At 36.4% G+C, this 24179-nt stretch overlaps 2 protein-coding genes across 4 annotated transcripts in view; both read left to right on the plus strand.

The window, feature by feature from the left end:
• The window catches only part of LOC127440281 (UPF0415 protein C7orf25 homolog), a 340920-nt gene that overhangs the window by 144072 nt on the left and 172669 nt on the right, over window positions 1-24179 (plus strand). The gene's annotated exons all lie outside the window — the stretch shown is intronic.
• LOC127440276 (1-phosphatidylinositol 4,5-bisphosphate phosphodiesterase delta-1-like) lies at window positions 131-24152 on the plus strand. Of its 3 annotated transcripts, none has more exons than XM_051696762.1 (15): window positions 131-184; window positions 4227-4385; window positions 9389-9617; window positions 9710-9839; window positions 10941-11169; window positions 11790-11991; window positions 12240-12384; window positions 12842-12994; window positions 18533-18682; window positions 18792-18951; window positions 19238-19354; window positions 20804-20982; window positions 21313-21445; window positions 21555-21704; window positions 22820-24152. In XM_051696762.1, exons 2-15 carry the CDS (start codon window positions 4343-4345, stop codon window positions 22909-22911), a joined length of 2112 nt encoding a protein of 703 aa, XP_051552722.1. In that variant the 5' UTR covers window positions 131-184; window positions 4227-4342; the 3' UTR covers window positions 22912-24152. The 3 variants fall into 3 exon arrangements, with proteins under 3 accessions (XP_051552722.1, XP_051552721.1, XP_051552720.1); XM_051696761.1 differs by lacking the exon at window positions 131-184 and adding an exon at window positions 192-409; XM_051696760.1 differs by lacking the exon at window positions 131-184 and adding an exon at window positions 3409-3572.

Genomic DNA, 24179 nt, shown 5'->3' on the forward strand with positions numbered 1-24179 from the left:
AGTCACAGTCTGAATTTGCATTGTAAGTATTTGCATAATTTACCATAAACCGAAACCCTATAGGCAGCTTGAGGCACAGCATGCAGTTATAAGATGCTAAACTGATGGGTGGCGAGTCGCTAGATCAGTGGGAGTGGCCCATCATGAGATACCTTTCACTGAGACAAATAGTACCCAGAGTCAGGTAAGACACCTGTGTCGAAAAGACTGGAGCAACAACTCAATTTATATCGATGCCGGCCTTGTTTTCCTATCTTGAAGAGCGATATACTGTGCTTAGTTACATGTTGTTGGTTTGACTTGTGAACTCTTAAAGTTGAAAACACTGCTGGGAATACTGAGCGACGAGGAGATAACAGTCTGCTGTATTTACGAGAAATGGATTCCAATGGCATTACTGATAAACAAGGTAAATGGCGAATGAAATATGTATCGGAACTGGGTTGCAGTGAATTCTAGAGCACCGTTTGTTCATTTCACAAAAGTCAATCGACAAATATCTGAAAGAGCAGTGAATGTTCAGATACGTTCAGTAAACTTGCAGTGCACGCGCTCTTGGGTTCCAGCCACGCGCTACTTGATGTTAACCATTCCCAAACATGATTCTTAAAGCACACATGTATTTAATATTTAACGACGCTGCAAGCAAACAAAAAAGGGTGAAAAAATACAATGTAGCGTTTTAAAGAGATTTTCTGTAAATAATTATCTTACTTAAAGTTATATCAGGTATATCATAAACTGTATACAATTAAATAAAATGTATATAAAAATAAATCATTGCAAAGAACATATTTGTTTTTCGGTCAGCTATTTCTTTGGATGGCATATGATAAAACCCATGAATGGATGGTGTAAGGTAAATTGAGAGGACATAATATTGTTGCCACACCCTTAGCAACTTTGTATCGTCACTTGTTGGGTTTATTTGTCCATGTACCTACAGTGCTCTAATTTTGCAGCAATGCATCCTACTCTTTGTATTGAGGATGGGCCACAGGAGAGGTGTCAGTAGCCTGGAGCAACATTCCGTCGACTGTCTCGCATAACATATCCCTTTCATTACTCTAGTTCCTGTCTGTCAAATTATGGGGTTACTTTATCTTTAAATCAATGTTCAGCTCTTTTCAGTGTTTTAAAACAGATCATCTTAGAACAAAACGTTCTTAAATAGAGAATAGGCCCCAATTGTTTGGGTTCCTTGCTGAAATAAACAAATAAACAGCCTGGTCCGGCTGGCCAGTTTGCTGTTTTATGAGGGGTCTTCTTAGGCACTTTAGCTGGTCAGATTGGGAGACCAGTTTTAACTAGCTAAGAGCAGCCAACTAGCTTAGGCTAGTTTTAGCTGTTTTGTTTGTTTGTTTTTTGGTAGAGATGTCAACGATATTTGCTAATAGGGTACAACAGGGCTAAAGGCACACCTTAAGCAAAATGTGCTTTTTTCTGATCAAACTTTTTAAGATTGAAAGAATGCATTTCTTTTAATTGAATATTGATGAAGCAACATCATTTTTCTGAAAATAAATTATTATAACATAAGGTTGTTTTGATTTAAAAAAAAAAAAAAAAAAAAAAAAAAAGGTAGTGAGTGGCGCCTTTTACCCCACACTTGGGGTAAAAGTTCCCCAGAGGGATTATAGTTATATTGTTATAGGGGGAATTTGTCAATTTAGGCAAATACCTTTAAGACAGCAAGATACTTTTTTTGAATAACAAAACAAGAGAATGCTTATTCAAAATAACTACTTAAGAAAAGAGTGCAGCATTGCCTGTTAATTTCAGTCACATTTGGCATTTCATTACATCTCAAGTATTCTATAAACAAATGAATCTCCACTGTGATTGAATCAGTTAACGAGCCCAATTTGAACATTCTTCATAACAAATCTATTCGCCCCATTTAAGAAAAACAATGTGTTTTATGGGGGCCTTTAGCATTTGCAACAGTGTTTTTTTTTTTATTTTTTTATTTTTTTTTTTACTCAATACTATCCTTTTACTTATTGGACAGTAACTGAAAAACTTTTGATTTAATCACCCTGAACAAAACTGAAAATGAGTAATTTCAGGGATTTTCATTAGCTACATAAATTTGCAACATTTAGAAAATGATTAAATATTAGATTGAATTACCTCAATTTCAAACTTTAGTCATTGCATGCAATGATCTCGTAGATCAGGAAAATTTTTCAGTTTATAGTGAAGAGCAGGTGTTTAGGAATGAACTGTGGTAGTTTTTGTTGCTGTTTAGTATTTTGGGAGAAAATCAAAACAATAGTGTCTCTTACCCAGGGGGCCTTTACAAGGCTTTTACAGGGCATTTTAAGATGTTACAGAAAACAAGACCCACTCTTGAGTTCTTAAAAAGCCCAAGACTGTGTGCTTGTTGTGTATACACTATACAGAGACACCTGAAGGATCTCCAATGTCTCTTATCATCCAAATTGTCTGGACTTTTTTTAACCAGGTTGTCTGTGTTAAAATGAGACTGTTGTTCTTCAATTTATTACCACAGTATGTTCTTTAAAGGGAACTTTAATCAGTTTTTGGATAGCCTTATACCCTGAATTAAAGTGTTGACATTTAGAACAGCCTGATATGTGCAGAGCAGATAAAAGCCTTTGCTTTAGATTTGAGACACTTCTATCCAAAGAATAAAATATTTGTGGTCCCTTGGATTCGAACCCTTGACCCTTGCATTAATACATTCTCTTCCAGCTGAATGATTGCTACATTATGATGTGAAACTAATGGCAGAAACAGAATAAAGAAATTGACCCTATCTGCTCCAGGGGTGCTGTATCATGGCTGACCCTGCACTCTGACCCCAGCCTAGCTGGGATATGTGAAAAGAAGAATTTCACTGTATATGTGCAAATGTATAATGTGTGATAAATAAAGAAAATTATATTATTAAATTACATCAAACTCAAGCTGTGATGCACGAACCACTTGTCTGCATCTGGTCAACAGATTCATATGGTCATGTAACTTTTGAAAAAGTCAGGGAAAATCACAAGAAATAACGAGATATTAAAAATGCAAGGAGTGTTTAAAATAGCAACATTATTTGCATTTCATTTTTACAGCAAGTCCTAACATAATTTCACAGTTTGAAAATATGGAAACACTAGAAATGTCAGAATGTCGCCACTAGATGGCACCAGTGTTTCTCCTCAAAAATCCATACAAAACCCAACCTGCCTTTTGTTGTACTCGCTATTGGTACTTTTTTATTTTTCTTAATAAATATAGATACTTAACGCCTGTCCTACAATTCATCAACAAATATAGCCACTCGTTCCAATCGGACGGACGGTATCACTACAATGTCTTATTCTTGCGATGAACTTTGAATAGTGCACGCCCCTAAACCAAAGATAAGTGAGCAAAGCGACACTCCAAGTCATTGAGATGTTTTCGACTCCCCTTTTCGGCAGCTGTGTCCATTTCTGTGTTGAAAATTCACAAGATGCAGTGTGTACGAAGACAATCTGTAAGGACCAAGTCTCAAGAGTTATTATATCGCGCGCAGGTCAAGGCAGTCGCGCTCGACAACATGAGACTTCTAGGTAAGACGATGATATCATAATAAACCCGGTTTTTCGCATCGTTTGTGGATGTTAGCTAAACATTTCACCTTTGGTGCTGTCTTCACGGTTGTACTCTTTTGGTTATTTTAAGATATTCACAGTTTGTGGAAATTGACCGGTTTTCCTCGAAGGAAATCTTGTAAGAATGTATTGGCTGCGTCTCAAAACCTATTAACCTGTCTACCTAGAGTGCACTTGCAGTGTAGATAGGCAGCTCACTATCTCACAGCCTTTTTCATGAATTAAAAAAAACAAGACCAAGTCACACCTGTTGATTCATGTGCGTGTGTAATTTACTCATTAATGCACTGTAATACATTTCTGCTGTCGACCTAATCTTGCCCTGGTGGGTGTCAAGTGTCCACAGTTTGTTTTCCAATCATTTAGACAGTGTCTTTGTGTTTTCGATAAAATATGTAAGCCATATTTTCTTTCTCAGCATGTACACTCATGAAAGGGAGGGTTCCTTCCTTATTTGGACCATAAAGGGACAATACAATCCTTTTGTTGTTTCTGCTTTCATACAAAAACAAGGATGTGGCAAATGACCCACAAATCTGGCTAAAAAGCAAAAGGCAATAATGTGTGAAAAGAAAGACTACATAAGTCTTGCTCACTTCCTCTTCGCCATAGGTTTGGAAGGTGATACGGAGCTGAAGTTCTTGCTGGATGGCGGGGATCTTTTGAAAGTCCGTTCGGACTCATGGAAAAAGACGCGCTTCTACAAGCTGCAGGAGGACTGCAAGACCATGTGGCACGAATCCAAAAAGACCTTGAAGTCCAAACAGACCTGTGAGTATTGGTCCAGGCTCCCTTCCTAAAAAGATGCCCACAGGGTGTGTCAACATCTACCACTGCTTTGCATGTGTATGGTGGTGCATCTTCCTAGCCCTGTCCTAGATTGACCAGCATAGTGTTTTGTGTGTGTGGTGGGGGGGGGGGGGTGATGAATGTCATTCACAGAAGATCTATGCCACTTTCCTCAAATCCATATTTTTTCAGCATCATCACGGTAAAATAATGTTGCATAATGCATATTGCATTCATTTGAGCATAATATGTGCACACAAGTTAATGCCTCATCTAATGGCTTAACAGCTTTATTTTTAAAAAGCAATTTTCTTGCATTGTGTGGTATTAACTTTATTTATCAATAATGGTTACCTATGGATTTATATATATCAGACATTTAGTTTTATAACACAGTAGCATGACCTGGATTGAGGCTGAATTAAGAATACAAATGTTAAATCTGCAGTACTTTAATGTTTTATTTAAGTAATATTGTTAAATTGTAACCGGTGCTGTAAAAAAACAATCTGTAAAATAATATAACAACCTGAGTTTTCAACGTCTTTGTTATTATGCATGACCTCTTCTGCATAGAATTTCCATATTCAGTTGCCACCCAGTCACTTGATACTACTGCATTTAACAGCAGGCCCTACTAGAAACAAGGAGAAAAGACTCATTTTAAGAGAAAGTATCTTGGACAGACCAGAAGTGTTATTATTCTAACCTGTATTGGCAAATTGTTTTAATTTCTTTAAGCATTAACCTGACCTAACTTGTGAAATGTTAGTCTTTTCAAGCAAATTGATCATTTTAAGGATGTTTTGCCAATTTTGTATTGGAATAAAAAAACAGATGTAGATTCAGATAGAATCTGACATTAGTAGATCACTGAAAGAAGTTTATTAAAAAAAAAATGTGTTAAGTTTAAGCTTTCCGTTTCCTATACAGTTGACTTATTACACTGCTAAACTGCACTGCTATTTTTTGTAATATTTTGAATAAAATCCATGGGCGGGGTTCAGTGGGACAGGTAACCTATTTTTATGTGCAATGTTGTGCAGTGCTGCACATGCCACCACAATAGCAAACCTGCGTGGAGCAGAGCTGTACTGTCTTTGGACCTATCCGGTCACATTTCAGTTGATATTTACAGTATTTGAAAGAGTCATTAGATGAGGAATCAAATTGTCTTTGATCTTTTGACATAGGGATGTGACTGTATCAAATTTTCATATCACTATAATTGCTGAAACATTTATCAAGGTATATGGTATTATCACTGTATTGAATTACAGAACGGGTTGAAAGACAAATAAACTTTTTTTTGTTGTTCTTAATTAGATTTAGTTACTTGTTTTGTACTTTTAAAAGATCACAAAGAAAGTAACTTTGCAAAGATCAAACCATATAAGATTCAAATAGAGTCCAATGTTTCTATTTTGCATTTAGGCCTATCTAATTATTATTACGGTTTATTTTCATTGCAAATGAACAAGTAACAACAATGGTAACATTTTGAGGGAAAAGTTTAATTGAAAAAGAAACATGAATATTTGAGATTCCTAGTAATTTGGTATGTCTTCCTAATACTGTAAGAGTGTTGGGAATGTTGATTTATTGATGGAAATGCTACAGTGCATTCAGAAAAATCGAAACAATTTGGTTACTAGGTTATCTAGAAATTTTCACGGTATTTTGAAGTGCTCACGATAACAATATTGTGCATGTTAATTATCACGGTACACCTTATTTTGAATATTGGCAAATGTCTATTTTGACATTTAAGATGTTATTGTACTATAAAAACATACTGTAAGTTTCAGAACTCAAAACTTCCTCCTCACTGCAAAAAGAGCATTTGCTGAAACCAAGCTGCCAAAACGACTTGCTCTCCACTTCCTCCACATTGATGTCACACTGTGGTAGACATTTGCATCTGACTGCCTCCACAACAACACAAACTAATTTACCTTTTAATCACTTCCGTAGCCCCGCCCAGTTGCGATGAGCAGTGAGATGGCTAGAGATAACCTCTATCATAGGATAGAACGTAACTGTCAACTAACGTGTTACAACAGTTAAGTCACTGTTTGCGGATACCATACAAATGAATGGGGAGAGCCATAAACTGACACCTGTCACAAAATTGTCTGTCTTCTCTTATAAAACAGCAATTTTATCATATTAAACTCTACTCATAGTCCATTTCAAAAGGATTGTTTAGTGTTAAACATGTTTAAGATTAGTGAAAAGGCAGTCAGTTTATTAAGTGATGAGCTGTTTCCTCACAAAATCAGTTTATTCAAAACACTGAAGCATCTCCTCCATAGACATCCATTCAAAAAGAACGGCCTCTTGTCTCCCCGCCAGTGTACCGCCATATAATGTCTTTGGGACCGCCACGTTATGCTATTTTATGCTAAGCATATAGGCTCACCTTACTAGAAGGTTTCTGGAGATGGCAAGAAGAAAGCAGGTCAGTCAAGAGCAGAGAGCCAATCGTAACAGTGGGCATTTACTGTCAAATCTTAAAGAAGAAGCTGCACCAAAACCAAGTGTTTCTGACAGAGGGTCAGAATGAGGGTGGAAAGTTATCATGTTTTACAAACGATTTTTTTTTTTTTTTTTTTTTTGACAAAAAAATTATATTATAAGTGAACCTCAAGGAACATATTAAAATAATAATAAAGGCATGTCATGACCCTTTTAAGTGAAAATGCTTTTCTTTTAATCAGAAGATGATTTCCACAATTTAATAGTTTTCTAGTACACAGGCCTTTGGAATCTCCATACAATGTCATGAGGAAGTCTTCCAAAAGCAGTGCATTTATCACCAATCTTATCCTTTTTTTTATAGCTTATATCAGGACTCTTCAACTACTTTCTTGCGGCAGCCAGATTATGCAAAATTAAATCTTGAAGGGGGCCAAACATTTTTCGGTGTTAATCTTAGCTAGCACTTTCACTGTATGAAACATGTTAATATAAGAAAAATACTCAGGGATATCTTCAAAACATTTTAAGGTCTGGCCATATGTTCCTTCTAATCTTGCTAAAGATCAAGCATGACTTCACTCTCAACTAACAAATAGGTTTTGATTAACTTTGAAATAAAAACATCTTTAAATTATCATTGTTTTTATTTTCAGTTAACATTGTAGGGTTAATATTGTACTAGGGTTATTGCTTACAAATGATATAAAACCGAGAAAGAACATTAGATCTGCTGAAGCCCAATTTTTACAATATCAACCCACATAAGAAAAGAATGGTCATCTAATATAGAAGTGTCATTTTAAATGAGAAGAATAAATTCAAGAGAAAAAAACTGCACAAAGGAGACAGTGCAGGAGCCAAATATTTGTATAGATTACTGGTAATACTGAGAATAACCTGATTTGATTATGCTCGGGATTGAAAATGCTGACTCAGCTGTAATGTAGTTGCAATATGTACATGGATGCAGGTTTAGTGGCGCTAAAGTTATCAATTTTTACATGCTTTACAGACCCTGAAAAGATTAAACATGCCTGTTTAACACATGAAGCAGGGAGAATAAAAGCAAACTGTTGTGTATATTTTCTATGAAGGTTCAGTTTTCACCATCAATCTATCTTTATTCGGCTAAGATGTGCAAATGAGTTAACACTACTTCTGTACTAACTGCTGTGATCATTTTTTACTGTAGATTGTAAATTTGACCGTACTCCGCTGCTAAGCAATTTTCATAAGTGATTGAATAAGACACGATCAAATGCTCACCTAAACAATGCCTGTCCATGTTTTGCAAAGCAATGTATAAACTAACTATATACACAGAGAAGTTTCAACAAACACGCTCTAGAACTGATGACCACTAAATGCTGTTGCATGTGCCACTGAGCGTTATTAAACTCACTGTTGAATGCCAGTGTGCGTGTATCTGAATGTTGTTAAACAAACTGCTAAGTGGTGTTTCAGACTGCGAGGTGATTTTATCAAAATCATTCAGAGGGCCAGATAAAGATGATCAGTGGGCCGGATTTGGCCTGTGGGCCACCAATTGACTAGCCCTGGCTTATATTTTAATGCCTTTTCAGTTAGTTAAATTAATATGATGCTGTTTCACTTTTATTTAACATTAGTGTAATGGCAAATGTTCTTGCCACAAAACACAATCTTAAAGGCATGCAAAATAAGGGCATGTGGGTTTAATTTGAGAGCCTTAAAATATTTGAAAGTTAAGAATTTAGAACAGAAATATTTTAATATAATATAATGTAATATAATATAGTATAACAGCTATTCAGGTTGGCTGGGTTCCAAAAACTACGTAAATGGGCTCACGCATTGTAAAATGGACCAAGACTAAAGTTGACCAAAAAGAGACATATGTATTTGGAAATATTTTGATATTTAAATTATAATTTGTCATTCTACCCAGGAGAAATATTTTCCAAGTTTATACAGTAAATCATATATCCCTATTTTATTATATTATTCCAAGTTATATATGAATAAATGACTTCTTAAGATGTATGAAGCACATTTACACCTTTAGTATTTATTTTCATAATCGTAAAGGCTATCAAATCGCCCTTTGTGCATGAAATTTTGTGCATATGTGACCTCAGGTCAGTATAATAACTTAATTACAATGTCACAAATGTCTTCATGTTTTGTTTTTGTTTTTTTCTGAAATTTTCTCTCTCTAATATCAAAAATAGTACATGTCTTCACAGAGGGCTGTTAAAAATATTATTTCTACAATTCTGATGTGGCCAAGAGTGAGTTCAGATTATGAAAATGTTCAAATTGTTTAAAAGATACTATTTCTTGTATTAGTGAGAAAATATAGGCCTGTGTTCTGTAGTTCATTGTGTTTGTGAAGTCGGTAAATGGCTTTTCAGAAAGTAGTGTCTCAGTGATTCAGTTTTTTTACCCCCTCATTGAGCAAGCCAAAGGTTTGAGACATTGACCACACTACCAAAAATGTCTTATGTGTACTCTTTCTCTGTCAGTCTCCGTTGAGGACATTGCAGCAGTACGGAGAGGCCGGCAGACGGAGGGTCTGAGGAAATACACAGAGGAGGCAGTGGAGGGTCGAACGTTCTCAATCTTGTTTAAGGGCCGACAGAAAAGCCTGGACCTGATCGCCAGCTCTGAGGAAGAGGCCAAGAAGTGGGTCAGTGGTTTGGAGAAGGTCATCTCAAACATGAACGGCCTCAGCCCACAAATAAAGACAGAGCAGTATCCTTTTTAAACTCCTGAAGTCTGGAGGTATAGTTCAAACATGATTTTTTCTCAGTGTTTTCTGGATTGTCCTTACATCAGAGCTCTAGCTGGATCTACAGTTGTATGCGTAAGGCAGATATAAACTGTGACAAAAAAATGAGTCAGAAAGAGCTGAAGAGCTTTCTACAAGACATCAACATTGAGGTGGATGATGACTACACTAAGATGCTCTTTGAGGTAATATCTATGTAATAGCTATTTACACTTGGTCACTTCATTTTTGATTTTACAGTTTTTACTGATTGGATAGCTATCCGATTGAATAGGCACATTCCATTTACACTTGCCCACAACATCAGTGTGTCTCTGGCAAATGGATATAAATCCAGTCTTCAATACCTGTCCTATATGCAAATAAAACTGAGTTCACTTCTATGATTATGCTAATACAGGGTGGCGAATTTGAAAGATGTGATTTATTATTTGTTTCCAAGTGACTTTGCTGCTCGCCAGGGTATCTGTGTTTGTGCTCGCTGTGTATTTTTCCCCTTGGGCTTGTAGTAGGTGAGATGCGTCGTGCACGTCAGCTGCGCTCGTTTTCAGTGTTTAGTTTCAGTTTCATCAACGATCTGCATCCAGTAAATGAAGGAAAAAGTTCTGTCTCTCCTACAACGGGCATCTGTTTCTTAATTTGGTATTATTTATTGCGTGACAAGTGCCCTATGCAAATACTCGGTAACAGCTATTATATTTTTCATTTCCCCTACACTTAGTACTTAGTGCTGTTTGGGTGGTGTACAGTTTACATATGTGGCTTGAACAGCCAGTTGCATTAACACTTGACAAAGTTTAAAAAAGAATGTATCTCAAACCACCTCTGGAGTTGGATTGAGTGATCATATCAAAAACGCATGAAGTGACAAAGTGTAAATACCCCTTATGTAATGCCTGAATGCAACCAAAGTTTACTTGTCTTTAACTTTTTACATTGTCACATCTCAAAAGGTAACACTTGAAAGCTGAAGTGTCATTGATGTTAAAATACTTCTTCCTATCCCAACATATTATGCAGAAATAACTTAAAGGAAGCCATTTGTAAGCTGATTTCCCCGAAAAGTGTAAACACCGTGGCTCTGTGGCACTATCAAAACATTGCTCTGTTCGTTTGAGCATCAAACCAGGCTGACACAACAACATTGGCTCAACCAATGGTGTGCAATCATTATTTTTACATTTCTGTTTGGTAATGCCAGTGGTGCAGAAATTGCACACTTCAGCTTTAAATTAGCTCAGGTAACGAATTGAAATGATTAATGCCACTTTTTGCCATCTTTTTAGAAATGTGATGCATCAAAGTGTGGATTCCTGAAGGGAAAGGAGATTGAGCATTTCTATAAAATCCTGACGCAAAGAGAGGAGATTGATGTTATCTATGGAGAATATGCAAAGACAGACGGTCTCATGAGCGCTGATGATCTAATGAACTTTCTGAGGAATGAGCAGATAGAGGACACGTCTCGGAGTGATGCTCTTCAACTTATTGAGAAATATGAGCTTGATGAAAATGGTAAATTAAAATTCACCTCAATTTGGTTTCGGAGTAGTCTCAGAGTAGCAGGAAAAATAACATCAAAGAAACAGAAATACAGTGGGCCCCCAAAGAGATTTTGGACATTTAAACCACACTTAAAATGATGTCATTGCATTGGATAACAAAATATTAAAGCAAGTGTCATGTGCAAACAAATGATGCTGGAGCTTTTTCTCAGAACTAACTTCACTTTTCTTAGCCATTTCGCAAGTAAAGCAATTACTTTCAAGTGATTTTAGAGGATATATGAAGTCAGGCACAATTAAGTTCACACAGGTGTACTAGCAGAGTTACCACAGGTGTAGTTCAACCCATTAACTATGGACATGATCCACTAAAGTTTTATAACCACTACTTTATTTCTTTATATTTGTTGTTTTATAATTCTAAACCTAACAAGCTTTGTGTGTGAAAGAGAAATATTCTATTTTAAAATTGTGTTTGTGCTGTATTTCTTTAAAATAAATTACACTTGCTTTGGTATTTTGTTGTCTGCATACATTTTTAAGTGAGGCTTCAGTGTCAAAACACTATTTGGGGCCGTTGTGTGCAAGTATGACTTTGTCCTTGTAATTATGTGTTTTTGACTTCTGTAGCCAAAGCAAAACAGCAAATGACAAAGGATGGCTTCCTGATGTACTTGCACCAGCCGGATGGCTTGATCTTTAACCCGGCCCATAAAAGTGTTTACCAGGACATGAACCAGCCTCTCAACCATTACTTCATCTCATCCTCTCACAACACATACCTGCTGGAGGACCAACTCAAAGGGCCCAGCAGCACTGAGGCTTACATAAAGTAATCATTCTGCAATTTCACACTATCCTATGTGTAACAAACAATATAGTTTTATTACATTTCAAGTATTCTGAAAACCATTCAAGTTTTGTTTATGGTAAATATGAAATGTCAGTAGCTTGATACTTAGACCAGATACCCTCTTAATTCCAAAGGAAAGCTTCTGATTTTTTTAAATTGCACACTACAACTTTAAGCATGTTGTTAAAGCTTTGTTTCAGAATACCAATTACAGTGTCCCTGTACAGAGCGCTTGTCAAGGGCTGCCGCTGTGTTGAGCTGGACTGTTGGGATGGATCTGATGGGGAACCGGTCATTTACCATGGTTACACTCTCACCTCAAAGATCCTCTTCAAAGATGTGATTCAAGCCATTAAAGACTATGCCTTTAAGGTATAAAGATTCAAGGGATAGTTCACCCAAAAATGAAAATTCTGTCATTTAATTACCCTCATGTTGTTCCAAAACTGTATGTCTGTCTATCTTCTGTGGAATGCAAAATTAGATGATAGGGACAGGCTCAGTCACCATTCACTTTCATTGTATGGAAAAAAGATGCAATGAAAGTGAATGGTGCCTTAGACACTTCCTAACATTTCCTTTTGTGTTCCATGGAAGAAAGTCATATGGGTTTGGAACAACATAAGGGTGAGTAAATGATGACAGAAATTTCATTTTTGGGTGAACTATCCTTTTAATAATATGTAGGATTCAAATAGCTGTCATTTATGTCACTGATAAAGATGTTTAGTGAGGGCTAATATTTGTTTTAGGACTGGTATAGCTTGTTCTTCTAGTCTACTGGCCATGTGTATCTGACAGTTAACAATTTAATGATTCTCTTCATCAGATGTCTGAGTACCCTGTGATCCTGTCTTTGGAGAACAACTGCAGTGTGGAGCAGCAGAAGACCATGGCTCAGCACCTGATCTCCATCCTAGGTAGCGCTCTGGTCACCAAACCCCTTGGAGAGACGATGCCAAAATGCTTCCCTTCCCCTGAGGTTAGTGACAGCACAGATGGCAAGGTTGTTAAAGGGGTAGTTCACACAATTCAAATTGTCATCATTTACTCACCCTTATGTTGTTCCAAACCCGTATAACTGACTTTCTTCCATGGAACATGTTAGCCTCAGTCACCATTCACTTTTATTGTTATGAAAAAGATGTAGTGAGATTGAATGGTGACTGAGGCTAACATACTGCCTAACATCTCCAGAAGAAAGAGTTTGGTTAAAAGGTTTGGAGCAATATGAGAATGGAATAATGGCAGAATCCTCAATTTTGGGAGAACTGTCCTTTTTAAGGGATAATAATTAAGTCATGTGATACAAATAATAATTGCAAGACTATATGAAAACTAAGGATGTCTGTTTAGAGTAAATAATAACCAAAAAAATGTCCACTAAAGGGCTGAATGATTTGGATGAAAATCTAATTTGCAAAAAATATATTTGAAAAATATTGCAACTGCAATTGTTTTATAAACATAAAAAATAAAACTTGTAAATGATTCCTTTTTTACCAAAACTAAATTGTTTTGTGCATGCACTTCTGCAGATGAAAAGTGTGCTCACACTTGAGTCCCTTTTTTTAATTTTTTTTTTTACTAAATAAATACATAAAACATTAAAACACAGAAGAAAAAAAACTTTGCATTCACAGTGCACATGTCTGCTGTGTACCTGCTTGTTTTTGTCCACTTTGTGAAAGGGTCTCGGCCTACTTTTTATCCTTATTGTTTTGGAACCCAGTCAACTTAAATATTATATTATTGTAATATAATACTGAATAATATTAACAATTATTATTATACAATAAAATATATTTGTGTAATTTTTATTCTGTAATTTTTTTAATAATAGTAACACTATTAATATTAAGTTAAAGTATTACAGAAATGTATTATTGTAGAATAATAATAATTGTTGTTGTTATTATTATTATACAATTGTAATGTACTTCTGTAATAATATCTTAACTTACTGTACTCATGATATTCCTATGCAGCCCAGTTTAATCCTTTAAGCTTTTATTTTGGCGGAAGCCTTTGTTTGGGTGAAAAACTGAATGAAGACATTTGTGTTTCTGTTTGTAGTTGTTGACAACAGCCTGTTAATGCAGCGAAATGTTCTCATCTCCCCTTCTGTCCACAAAAACGCAGTGTCATGGGTTATTTCAGATTTGTATAGTAACTTGTAGTGGCCAAACATGCAATAAATGTGCAATAAAAGTAAATCTGGACCGCTTTAAATACATCATGCTCTGTGCACGTCAGCACACCAAACCAAACTCGGGGCGCATGTGTCATGCAGGGCACTAGATAGATTTGTGTGTATCAAGCACAGACCCATCACAGAACATACTAAAAACACTGTATCGTAAGCCTCATGCATGCTCGGAGTATGTGTAATAATCACTGACCCTGTTTACAAAACTCTACACATTGTAGACAGAACAGAGGAACAGCAGGAAGGGTGTTCAGACTATTTATTTGTTTAATTCGCAGCCATACACACACACACCGATCAGCCACAACATTAAAGGTGCAATATGTAAAAATTTTCATGTAATATTCTGCTTTTTTTTTTTTGCCAATGTGTGAACGGCTTGTAATGCAGCTTAAAAAATGAGCCCTTCCCGGACTTCCTAGGTTGCCTATTAAAGCCTGTAGACTGATTTTCATGCGAAGGGAGCGGGTCGATTTTGCCGGGAAAATTCAAAGGATGTGATGTTTATGCGCACTCTCGAGAGCCTTGCCTCAGTGCTTCTCTTCCACTATTCAGCAGCAACAACAAACTGCAACACTAGGTAACGTTATCTTAGAGATGGAATCCAGCAAACGTCCGGCTCACAGCACAACACCGACTCCTACACATACTTTGAGTAAGCCAAAAAAAAAAAATTTGATATTCAATATACAGTTGAAGTCAGAAGTTTACGTACACTTAGGTTGAAGTCATTAAAACTCATTTTTTTGAACCACTCCACAGATTTAATATTAGCAAACTATAGTTTTGACAAGTCGTTTAGTACATCTACTTTGTGCATGACACGAGTAATTTTTCCAACAATTGTTTACAGACAGATTGTTTCACTTTGAATTGATTATATCACAATTCCAGTGGATCAGAAGTTTACATTCACTAAGTTAACTGTGCCTTTAAGCATCTTGGAAAATTCCAGAAAATGATGTCAAGCCTTCAGCCAATTAGCTTCTGATAGGAGGTGTACTGAATTGGAGGTGTACCTGTGGATGTATTTTAAGGCCTACCTTCAAACTCAGTGTCTCTTTGCTTGACATAATGGAGAAATCAAAAGAAATCAGCCAAGACCTCAGAAAAAAGATTGTGGATCTCCACAAGTCTGGTTCATTCTTGGGAGCAATATACAAGCACCTGAAGGTACCACGTTCATCTGTACAAACAATTGTACGCAAGTATAAACACCATGGGACCAAGCAGCCATCATACCACTCAGGAAGGAGACGCATTCTGTCTCCTAGAGATGAATGTAGTTTGGTGAGAAAAGTGCAAATCAATCCCACAACAACAGCAAAGGACCTCGTGACGATGCTGGAGGAAACCGGTAGACTATTATTCTGACATTTCACATTCTTAAAATAAAGTAGTGATCCTAACTGACCTAAGACGGGGAATGTTTTCTTTTAAATGTATTTGGCTAAGGTGTATGTAAACTTCTGACTTCGCGTGTGTGTGTATTTTCCGATTAATCCTTCAGCCCCAGTCTAAAATGAATAATGCCTAATTTCCTTTTTTTTTTTTTTTTTTTTTTTGCTATTTTATTGTGACCACTTTTATTGCAAATTGAGGATTTACTTAAAATTTGTTTAGAGCTGTTTGAAAGATCAAAGCCAATTGCTGTGGATTTAGACCCTGGAGGGCAATTTTCCTGGCCCGTCTGAGCAGGGGACTGCTTTCAAGATGGAATTCTGCATGGAATGTGTGGAATGCATGCAGTCTTTTATATTAAATCACCACCATATCTCAGACTCTCTTTCTGCCATTCAGATTTTACACTAAAGCCACATACTCTAAATGACATTTGGAAATGGCTAAGCCAGAGTTCTGTGATAGTGCTTTCTATAGGTCCATAAGTGTATAATTGTGACCTGCTTAAAAAGATGATGCATTGAATTGCTATGGTGACTACGGCGCTGCTCTGCCTGCAGGGTGATTATCATGGCTTACATATCATTTGTTTTCCATTCCCTGCAGTCAAGGTGTGGCCTGCCTTGGTCACAGTCAACAAAAGAGGCACTGCTTTTAGGGTATCATTTTACAGCAAGAGCTTCCTAAAACTACTGTGTTAGAAACAGCTTGTGGTCCAACTGCTCTTACTACTGTAAATATAAAATTAATTAAACTGTGCACTGTATGTGCATTTTTATTTTGCAAGTGATACCTAGCCAGAAACCAGCCTGCTATATGGCATGTTTACTGTTAACTATGTAAAATGAGGAAGCAACAAAAACAGAAAAAACACAGTTGTTGCTAACTTGTACCAGGGCTCAACAATAAGATATATATTTTTTTTTTTTTGGCAGGCCCCATTTAACCAATAGTTTAAATTTGTGCTTGCCCTGCCAACATTTTTACTGGCCACTCCAAAAAAAATAAAAAAATAAATAAACACATTTATATAAATGTATTTCATTTAAATGTTCAAAATATGTGTATTTTTCACTTAATGTTGCATTTTCTTTACCAAAATAAGAAACAATTTACTATAAATAATTAAGGTTTTTTAATTTTGCAATAGTAGCTAAAATATGTGGCTAATTTCTCCAAGACCTCTTTTACATATTTATTGGAAAACGATAACATACAGTAATGTTTATATTTTTCAACCCATTTCAACTGATGCTTCCAAGACTATTGCAAGCCATTCCTGCAGCTCATCTATATTAGCCAGCTAGATAACATTAGCCTCCATGACATAGCTACAACTTTTTATACATTACCGAAAACCAAATGTTTACATTTGCAAAAAAAAAAAAAAAAAAACACATGTACACTGCATGCATAATTATTAGGTAGTTTCTCATTATTAGTATTATTAGTAGTGGGTGCTTCTCATTATTAATTTTACAGTTAAATGGATACAATGCTATCAGTGATTCCTAAAACTTAATTTTGTACCAAAACTGAATATTTAACAAAGAAAAGGAATAGGGGGCCTGGGTAGCTCAGTGGTAAATGACGCTGGCTACCACCCCTGGAGTTCGCTAGTTCGAATCCCACGGCGTGCTGAGTGACTCCAGCCAGGTCTCGTAAGCAACCAAATTGACTGTCTCAGACGCGGAGGCAACTGGGATTCATCTTCCGCCACCCGGACTGAGGCAAATCACTATGCGACCACGAGGACTTATAAAAAAATTGGGTTCTGATCCCAGTATCATGTTTAGCAGACAAATTAGCACATTGGGAATTGGGCATTCCAAATTGGGAGAAAAAGGGGAAAATCCCCCCCCCCCAAAAAAAAGAAAACAAAGGGATTTGGTCAGAGTGGATTGTGAGGGGGGGTTACTACACTTGGTGACCTGTATGAGAGTGGAGTGTTAAGATCTTTTGAGAATTTGGTTCAACATTTTGGGATTCCCAGATCTCAGTTTTATAGGTATTTATAGGTATAGGTAATTCAAGATTTTACATAGATTTTATTGGACCCCCTCTAGATTGTATAGGCTTGGTCTTAAAGACACTGCTGGTGATGCCAATCAGAAGTTGGAGACACAACCCATGTCTTTTGGGGTTCTGTGTTAAGATCCAAGAATTTTGGTTGAAGGTTCAAAGTTGTTTGTGTGACATTTTGGGCACTCAAATTTTACTTTGCCCCTGACTTTGTATTTTGGGCGGTGGGGTGGTCATAAATTTGGGGGATAAACATATAAAAAATTGGGTTCTGACCAGTATCATGTTTAGCAGACAAATTATTTTAAGGGGTTGGAAGTTGGACGAGCGCCATCATTTTCGGAGTGGTGTGTGGAGATTGGGGGGGTGGCAGCTTTCGAGGAGGTGGCAAGTAGAAGGCTGGGGTTTGGGGACATGTTTGTCAGGAAATGTTGTAATTATTTAGCTTTTTGTGGGGCTCTCGGGGGATGGGGAGAGAGAAGTCTAGTTTAATTATGTATGTTTATTATATTATTATTATTATTATTATTATTATTATTATTATTATATGTGACCACAGGTGTGTTCATTGGGGGGTGGGGTTGGTGATTGGGGAGGGATATTAGTGGGTGTTAAATGTTGTTTTTTTTTTTTTCTCTGTGTATTTTTGAATCAATAAAATGTTAATCACATTTTTGATTTTTTTCTCAGTGGAGTTACACCTTATCTATATCTAAGTGTGCACAATTATTAGGCAACTTGCCAACATTATTTTTTCTCCACAAAACTTTAAATGTAACAGTAAAAAAAAAAAAGTATTGTTTAATGTTAGCTGGGTAGTAGTGCAGTGGCTCTGTTGAATCTGCAGGCTCTCCTTTAGCTTTAATTTAATGGCAGTATTTCTTTCAGGAACTGAAAGGCCGGTTCATAGTCAAAGGGAAGAGGCTAGACAAACTTGAGGACACCTTTTCAGATGGGGCCAAAGTAGTAGATGAAGAGAGTGTGACAGAGGAAGATGATGATGAAGGTGATGAAGACGATCAGGAAAAGAACTCTAAAGTAAGATGAGTGCTTACTCTGCATAATTTATATTTCTTACTGTGGAAATAGTTATATAAAATAATTTGTAGCTGCAAACAAATAACTTGCTACTTCACCCTTAACACAGAAATCAAATTCGCTCAAGTTGGCAAAGGAGCTGTCTGATATAGTGATCTACTGCAAAAGTGTCCACTTCCATGGGTTTGAAGATTCCTGGGACAAGCAGTCCTTTTATGAGATGGCCTCTTTTAAAGAGGGACAGGCTGTGAAACTGGCAGAGGAATCAGGTGTGATGTCATGATGACTCATGATCATACATGACGCAAACACTTGCTAGATGCATGTCGTGAGATGTAGACTTGGACTCTGCTCAGCTGCACAGATTGATCACACAGCAAAATGCGGTCACAGATGATGGATTCTGCTTTAGGGAAGAATTCTAACATAGAGTACTTTGAATATGTAAACATACATTTCACAGCAAATTAAGACACTTAGTCTTAAACATGTAGGGAAAGACAAGCAAACAAGCATGTTCCCCACAGTAATCAATTTCTATTTTCTGTGTCGCAGCAAATGAGTATATCCGCCACAATACGGACAAACTGAGCAGAATTTACCCAGGTGGACTGAGGACAGACTCCTCAAACTATAACCCAGTGCCTCTGTGGAACGTAGGCTGTCAGATAGGTAAATCTGACTTTGACTCTGTGGCTACATTCCCACCACAGCTGAATGTGACCCAAATCTGATTTTCTGCTCAAATATGACATCACATGACATTTTAAATGAAGCCCATATCAGAAACTGGTCTGTATAGCCGACTTTCCTAAACTGACCTGCATGGGTGTACACTCCCTGAGCATGCGCATAATTAATTTAATTGCAATTTCAATTGTAATTAGCTGTTTTTTAAGTGGATATGACACTTAATGCATATATATATATAATAATATGTCAACAAGTGATGTAGAAAGTCCATCTTGATGGATAAAGTATTTTTAAATTCGCCTTCGCATGGTAGAATTTTTTATTATCGAAGTAGCGTTAGTAGCGTTACACACCTTAAAATCCAAGGACCTCAAGAAAAACGACATTACATATATGTAAAGTAAAAAGAGTTATCTATAATTAATTTATTATTTCTATTGACTTTCTTGCATTCTTGTTTTGTTACAGTTTGAGATCTAGAAACTGTGTTTGATGCGCTTGTGACACGAGTAGAGCGCTTAAATCTATCTGTTTCTTCATGTGCATATTTTACTACGTGTAGTCAAATCGAATTGCATAAATCAAGTGTGCAAATGGTGAATGTTGAGTATGATTTATGTAAAAGTCACATTAAATCTGGCCTGGCTGTTCACACTGATGGCACATTAGAAAAAATCAGATACGTATCCGATTTATTTTCACATGAAAGTGGCCCAAATCGGATTTTAAAATGTCAGATTCAAAGCGCTAATGGCGGTTTACACTGTCATCCATTTATCCGATCTGTGTCACATGTTAGTGGAAAAATGTGGGCCACATTTAGGTGTTATGAGAATGTAGCTGTTTGTCAGTTAGGAAAATTATTTTGATATTCACCAAACAGCTGCCAGCCATGAGGAACACATGTATGTACCTAAGTCACAAAAATGTATGAATGTCATTGCATTAGATAAAATATCATAGCAAGTTAATTTTATTTATTTATTTTGAAGACCAGAATTATTTGGACACTTTCTGGTTGTCAAACTAAGACCATGACATTCAGACCTTTTTAAGTGTAATTTAAAGGGTTAGTTCACCCAAAAAACAAAGTGTGCCGCAGTTTACCCAACACTTTCTTTTTTTTTTTTTTTTTTTTTGTGGAACACATAAGATGTTGGGCAGAATGTTCGCATCAGTCACCATTCTTTCATTGTCTTTTTTTCCATACATTGAAAGTGAATGGTGACTGAGGATAACATTGGGAATAACAACTTTTGAAAAAAAAAGTTGATCATGGGTTTGGAACAACATAAGGGTGAGTAAACAATGGCAGAATTTATTTTTGGGTAAACTATCCCTTGAAGTATCCAAATACTTTTGGGGGCCTCATCTCTGAACCTGATTGCTACAATCCTATTTGTTATCTCCCTTCGCCTTCTGTTCCAGTGGCCCTTAACTTCCAGACTCCCTGCCCAGAGATGGATCTGAATCAGGGGCTCTTTCTCCAAAATGGGCAGAGTGGCTACATTCTAAAGCCTTCTTTCCTACGAGACACAGCGACCGAGTTTGACCCCACCACTCTCACCAAGGGACCGTGGCTAAAGCAAAAGGCACTTCATGTGATGGCAAGTAGATTTGCAGCACTTTCTTACTTCAACATGTGGACTACATTTTTAATTATACCAGTTAGTCCCCACTCTTTCATCTGATTGGACAGCAGCATTCCAACAAGGCTGATGTTTAAGTATAACAGCACTGGGACACTTCAATGTTTGTATACTCCACTTGTCTGTGTAAGCGTTGTTGCAAACAGGCTTTCAGTCTGCAACACGCAGCAGTTGATCCTGTTTTGACTTTGTTTGAAAATATTTTCATTACCAGAGCAAAATTAGACTAAATAACTGCTGATATTGTCTAAATTACTCAATATACAGGTGTTACTGTTTGCCTAATAGGTGATCTCAGCCCAGCAGTTGCCTAAAGTAAATGAAAAGAAGTCCTCCATTGTGGATCCTTTAGTGCAAGTTCAGATCTATGGTGTGCCAGCTGATACGACTGTGAAAGAGACACCGTACATTGAGAATAATGGTATAACAACCCCTATAAATCTGGTCTACCAGTACAGTCAGCATGTACAGAAATGCAGCATCACCCTGATCTGATCTGATCTGATCTGAGCTCTCTGTCCTCTCTCTAGGGTTCAACCCAATGTGGAATGAAAATTTCCAGTTTGATGTGTGTGTGCCAGATCTTGCCCTGGTGCGCTTTTTGGTTGAGGACTATGACTACACATCGGACAATGAATTTATTGGCCAGTACACCCTACCCTTCAACTGCCTAAAGAATGGTTAGTTTGCTAGTGACTTTGTAATCATACAAATTGGAGCCATGTATCCATCTTCAAAAAGGACTCACAAATAACAGTGCTTGCAAGGCAAAACTTAAGATTAAGAAAAAAATGTAAGATTTAAAGTTTTAAAACCCACATTAACTTGCATTGATAGAATATTCAGCATTCAAAATGTCATGGTAATATTTGCATACTGAATTGCGACTGGTCGTCTCCCTTGCATATATTTAATCATTTGTTGTTGCCTTTACTCTGCGCAGTGACTGTTGATTTTTGTGCGGCCAATTAAAAACAATTAATTTTAAAAAACAAATTCCTTTAAGAAATATTTCACCCCAAAATTAAAATTATATCATCATTTAAGAAAGTGTTTGACTTTCTTCCTTCTGCAGAACTCAAGTTAAGATTTTTAGAAGAATATATCTGCTCTTTTGGTCCATACATTGCTAGTGAATGGGTGCCAGAATTTTTCCACATTAGTCAGCATAAAAGTAATCCATATGACTTCAGTGGTTAAATCAATGTCTTCTGAAGCGATATGATAGGTGTGGGTGAGAAACAGGTCACTTTCACATACTAGTGTTTTTGGTGATTCACATTCTTCATGCATATCGCCCCCTAATGGCAGAGAGGAGAATTTCTTGCAAAATAAGGACTTAAATATTTATGTTTCTCACCCACACCTATCATATCACTTCTGAAGACATGGATTTAAATACTGGAGTCTTACAGATTACTTTTATGCTGCCTTTATTTGCTTTTTGGAGCATCAAAATTTTGGCTCTCATTCACTTTCATTGTATGGACCTACAGAGCTGAAATATTTGTCTAAAAATCATAATTTGTGTTCTGCAGAAGAAAGTCCCATATCTAGGATGGCAGGAGGGTGAGTTAATCATGAGAGAGTTGACATTTTTGGGTGAACCATTCCTTCAATTAAATGTCTAAGAAAGAGAAGAATATGACATATGCATGTAAAATAGTATTACTGTAACTTTTAACAATATCAATACAATCAGTTGTTGCTCATTTAAGTGGCAGTAAGAAATTAAGTTGTCTTTCTGTTCAGTGCTAAGGAGGTTTAATCAAATATTGTTTTTGTTTTACCACAGGATATCGCCATGTGCCATTGTTTACCAAGAATGGAGATCTCTTGTCCTCAGCTGGGCTTTTCGTTCACATCATGGTTGTGGATGCAGAATAATCCAAACATTAGCTGAGTTTAAACTGCTTTCATCAATGCTGGCATACCAAAATTTAAATTAACTAGCCAACAACAAATGAGGCAGCTCTTAAGAGTGGGATTCTAATAGGCAAAGAAAATAAATTGTGGGAATACAGCAACTATACCACAGTTGCAATATGATGGTCTAACATCATTCACTTTTTTTTTTCTTTACTGTTTTGTTTTTTTAATAAAATAGATTATACATTTCAGTATGCAGACTGGACACATTACAAATATACATGCTGAACATTAGTCAGGAGTGTCAACTTTTATTCAGTTTAACAGCACTGTTTTTAGATATCCTGATTTTAGCAGAGGAACATTTTGATGGCGGAATTGGAACTTAAACAGTACCAATTCCATCCTCTGGGTAGTATTTGTAGATGCTGGAGATCATATTTGAAACTTGTTTTTAATTTAAGTGCATTAAGTCTATATGCTTGTCTTTTATGTAGTTACTTTACCATATCTGACTTCTGTCATATTAAATTAGGTACTCAAACTGTCATGTATCTTTTTGGAACTTGTGATTTTACTGAAACACATTGCCAACTGTATACTGCTATGTAAAGAACAATAAATGTAAGTTATTCAAAACATTTAGTGTTGGAGTGCTTCTACTAATTCTGTAATGGCTTCAATCAGAGCAAAAAGCAATGAATTCCTTCTTGAATACATGTCCAAAGTATCCATTTAGTCTTGAGGGATTAAAGCCACTCTTAAATGTCTTAAAATGTGTATGGAAGTACAAAGAAAAATGTTGCTGCATTTCTTGCATTAACATCTACCAGGTGATTTATGGAAAAATATCACAATGTCCTTGTGTTTCTTTGCACTGTGTTGACATCTCTAAAGCCTCTAATGGTGAAAAATTAATCATTAAAATCAAGTCTGTCTAATATTGCAATCTTGTGAGAAACAAGAGTCAAAGCACTAAAGTACAGTAAAGCAATGGATAAAAAGTGGATTAGAAAGCAGTGAGTGATTGTAAACAGGACGCTCTATTAGAGTAGACATTCAATCAACAAGGGAAACATAATTTTGGAGAATGTCACGGGACGTTCTAGTTTACTCACAGCTGCTTGGAATATTGTGACTGAATGAAAAGAGAAACATATTTACAAGCATATCACCACACACAAACATGAATGATTTAAATGGTTAAAGTTTTTTGGTATCAGAATTAATACTTGTATGCTGATTGAAAGATATTTGCGAGTTTCTCAAAAAAAAGTGTCAAACTT

Source organism: Myxocyprinus asiaticus, chromosome 5 (assembly GCF_019703515.2).
Source record: "Myxocyprinus asiaticus isolate MX2 ecotype Aquarium Trade chromosome 5, UBuf_Myxa_2, whole genome shotgun sequence".
Classification (NCBI taxonomy): Eukaryota; Metazoa; Chordata; class Actinopteri; order Cypriniformes; family Catostomidae; genus Myxocyprinus; species Myxocyprinus asiaticus.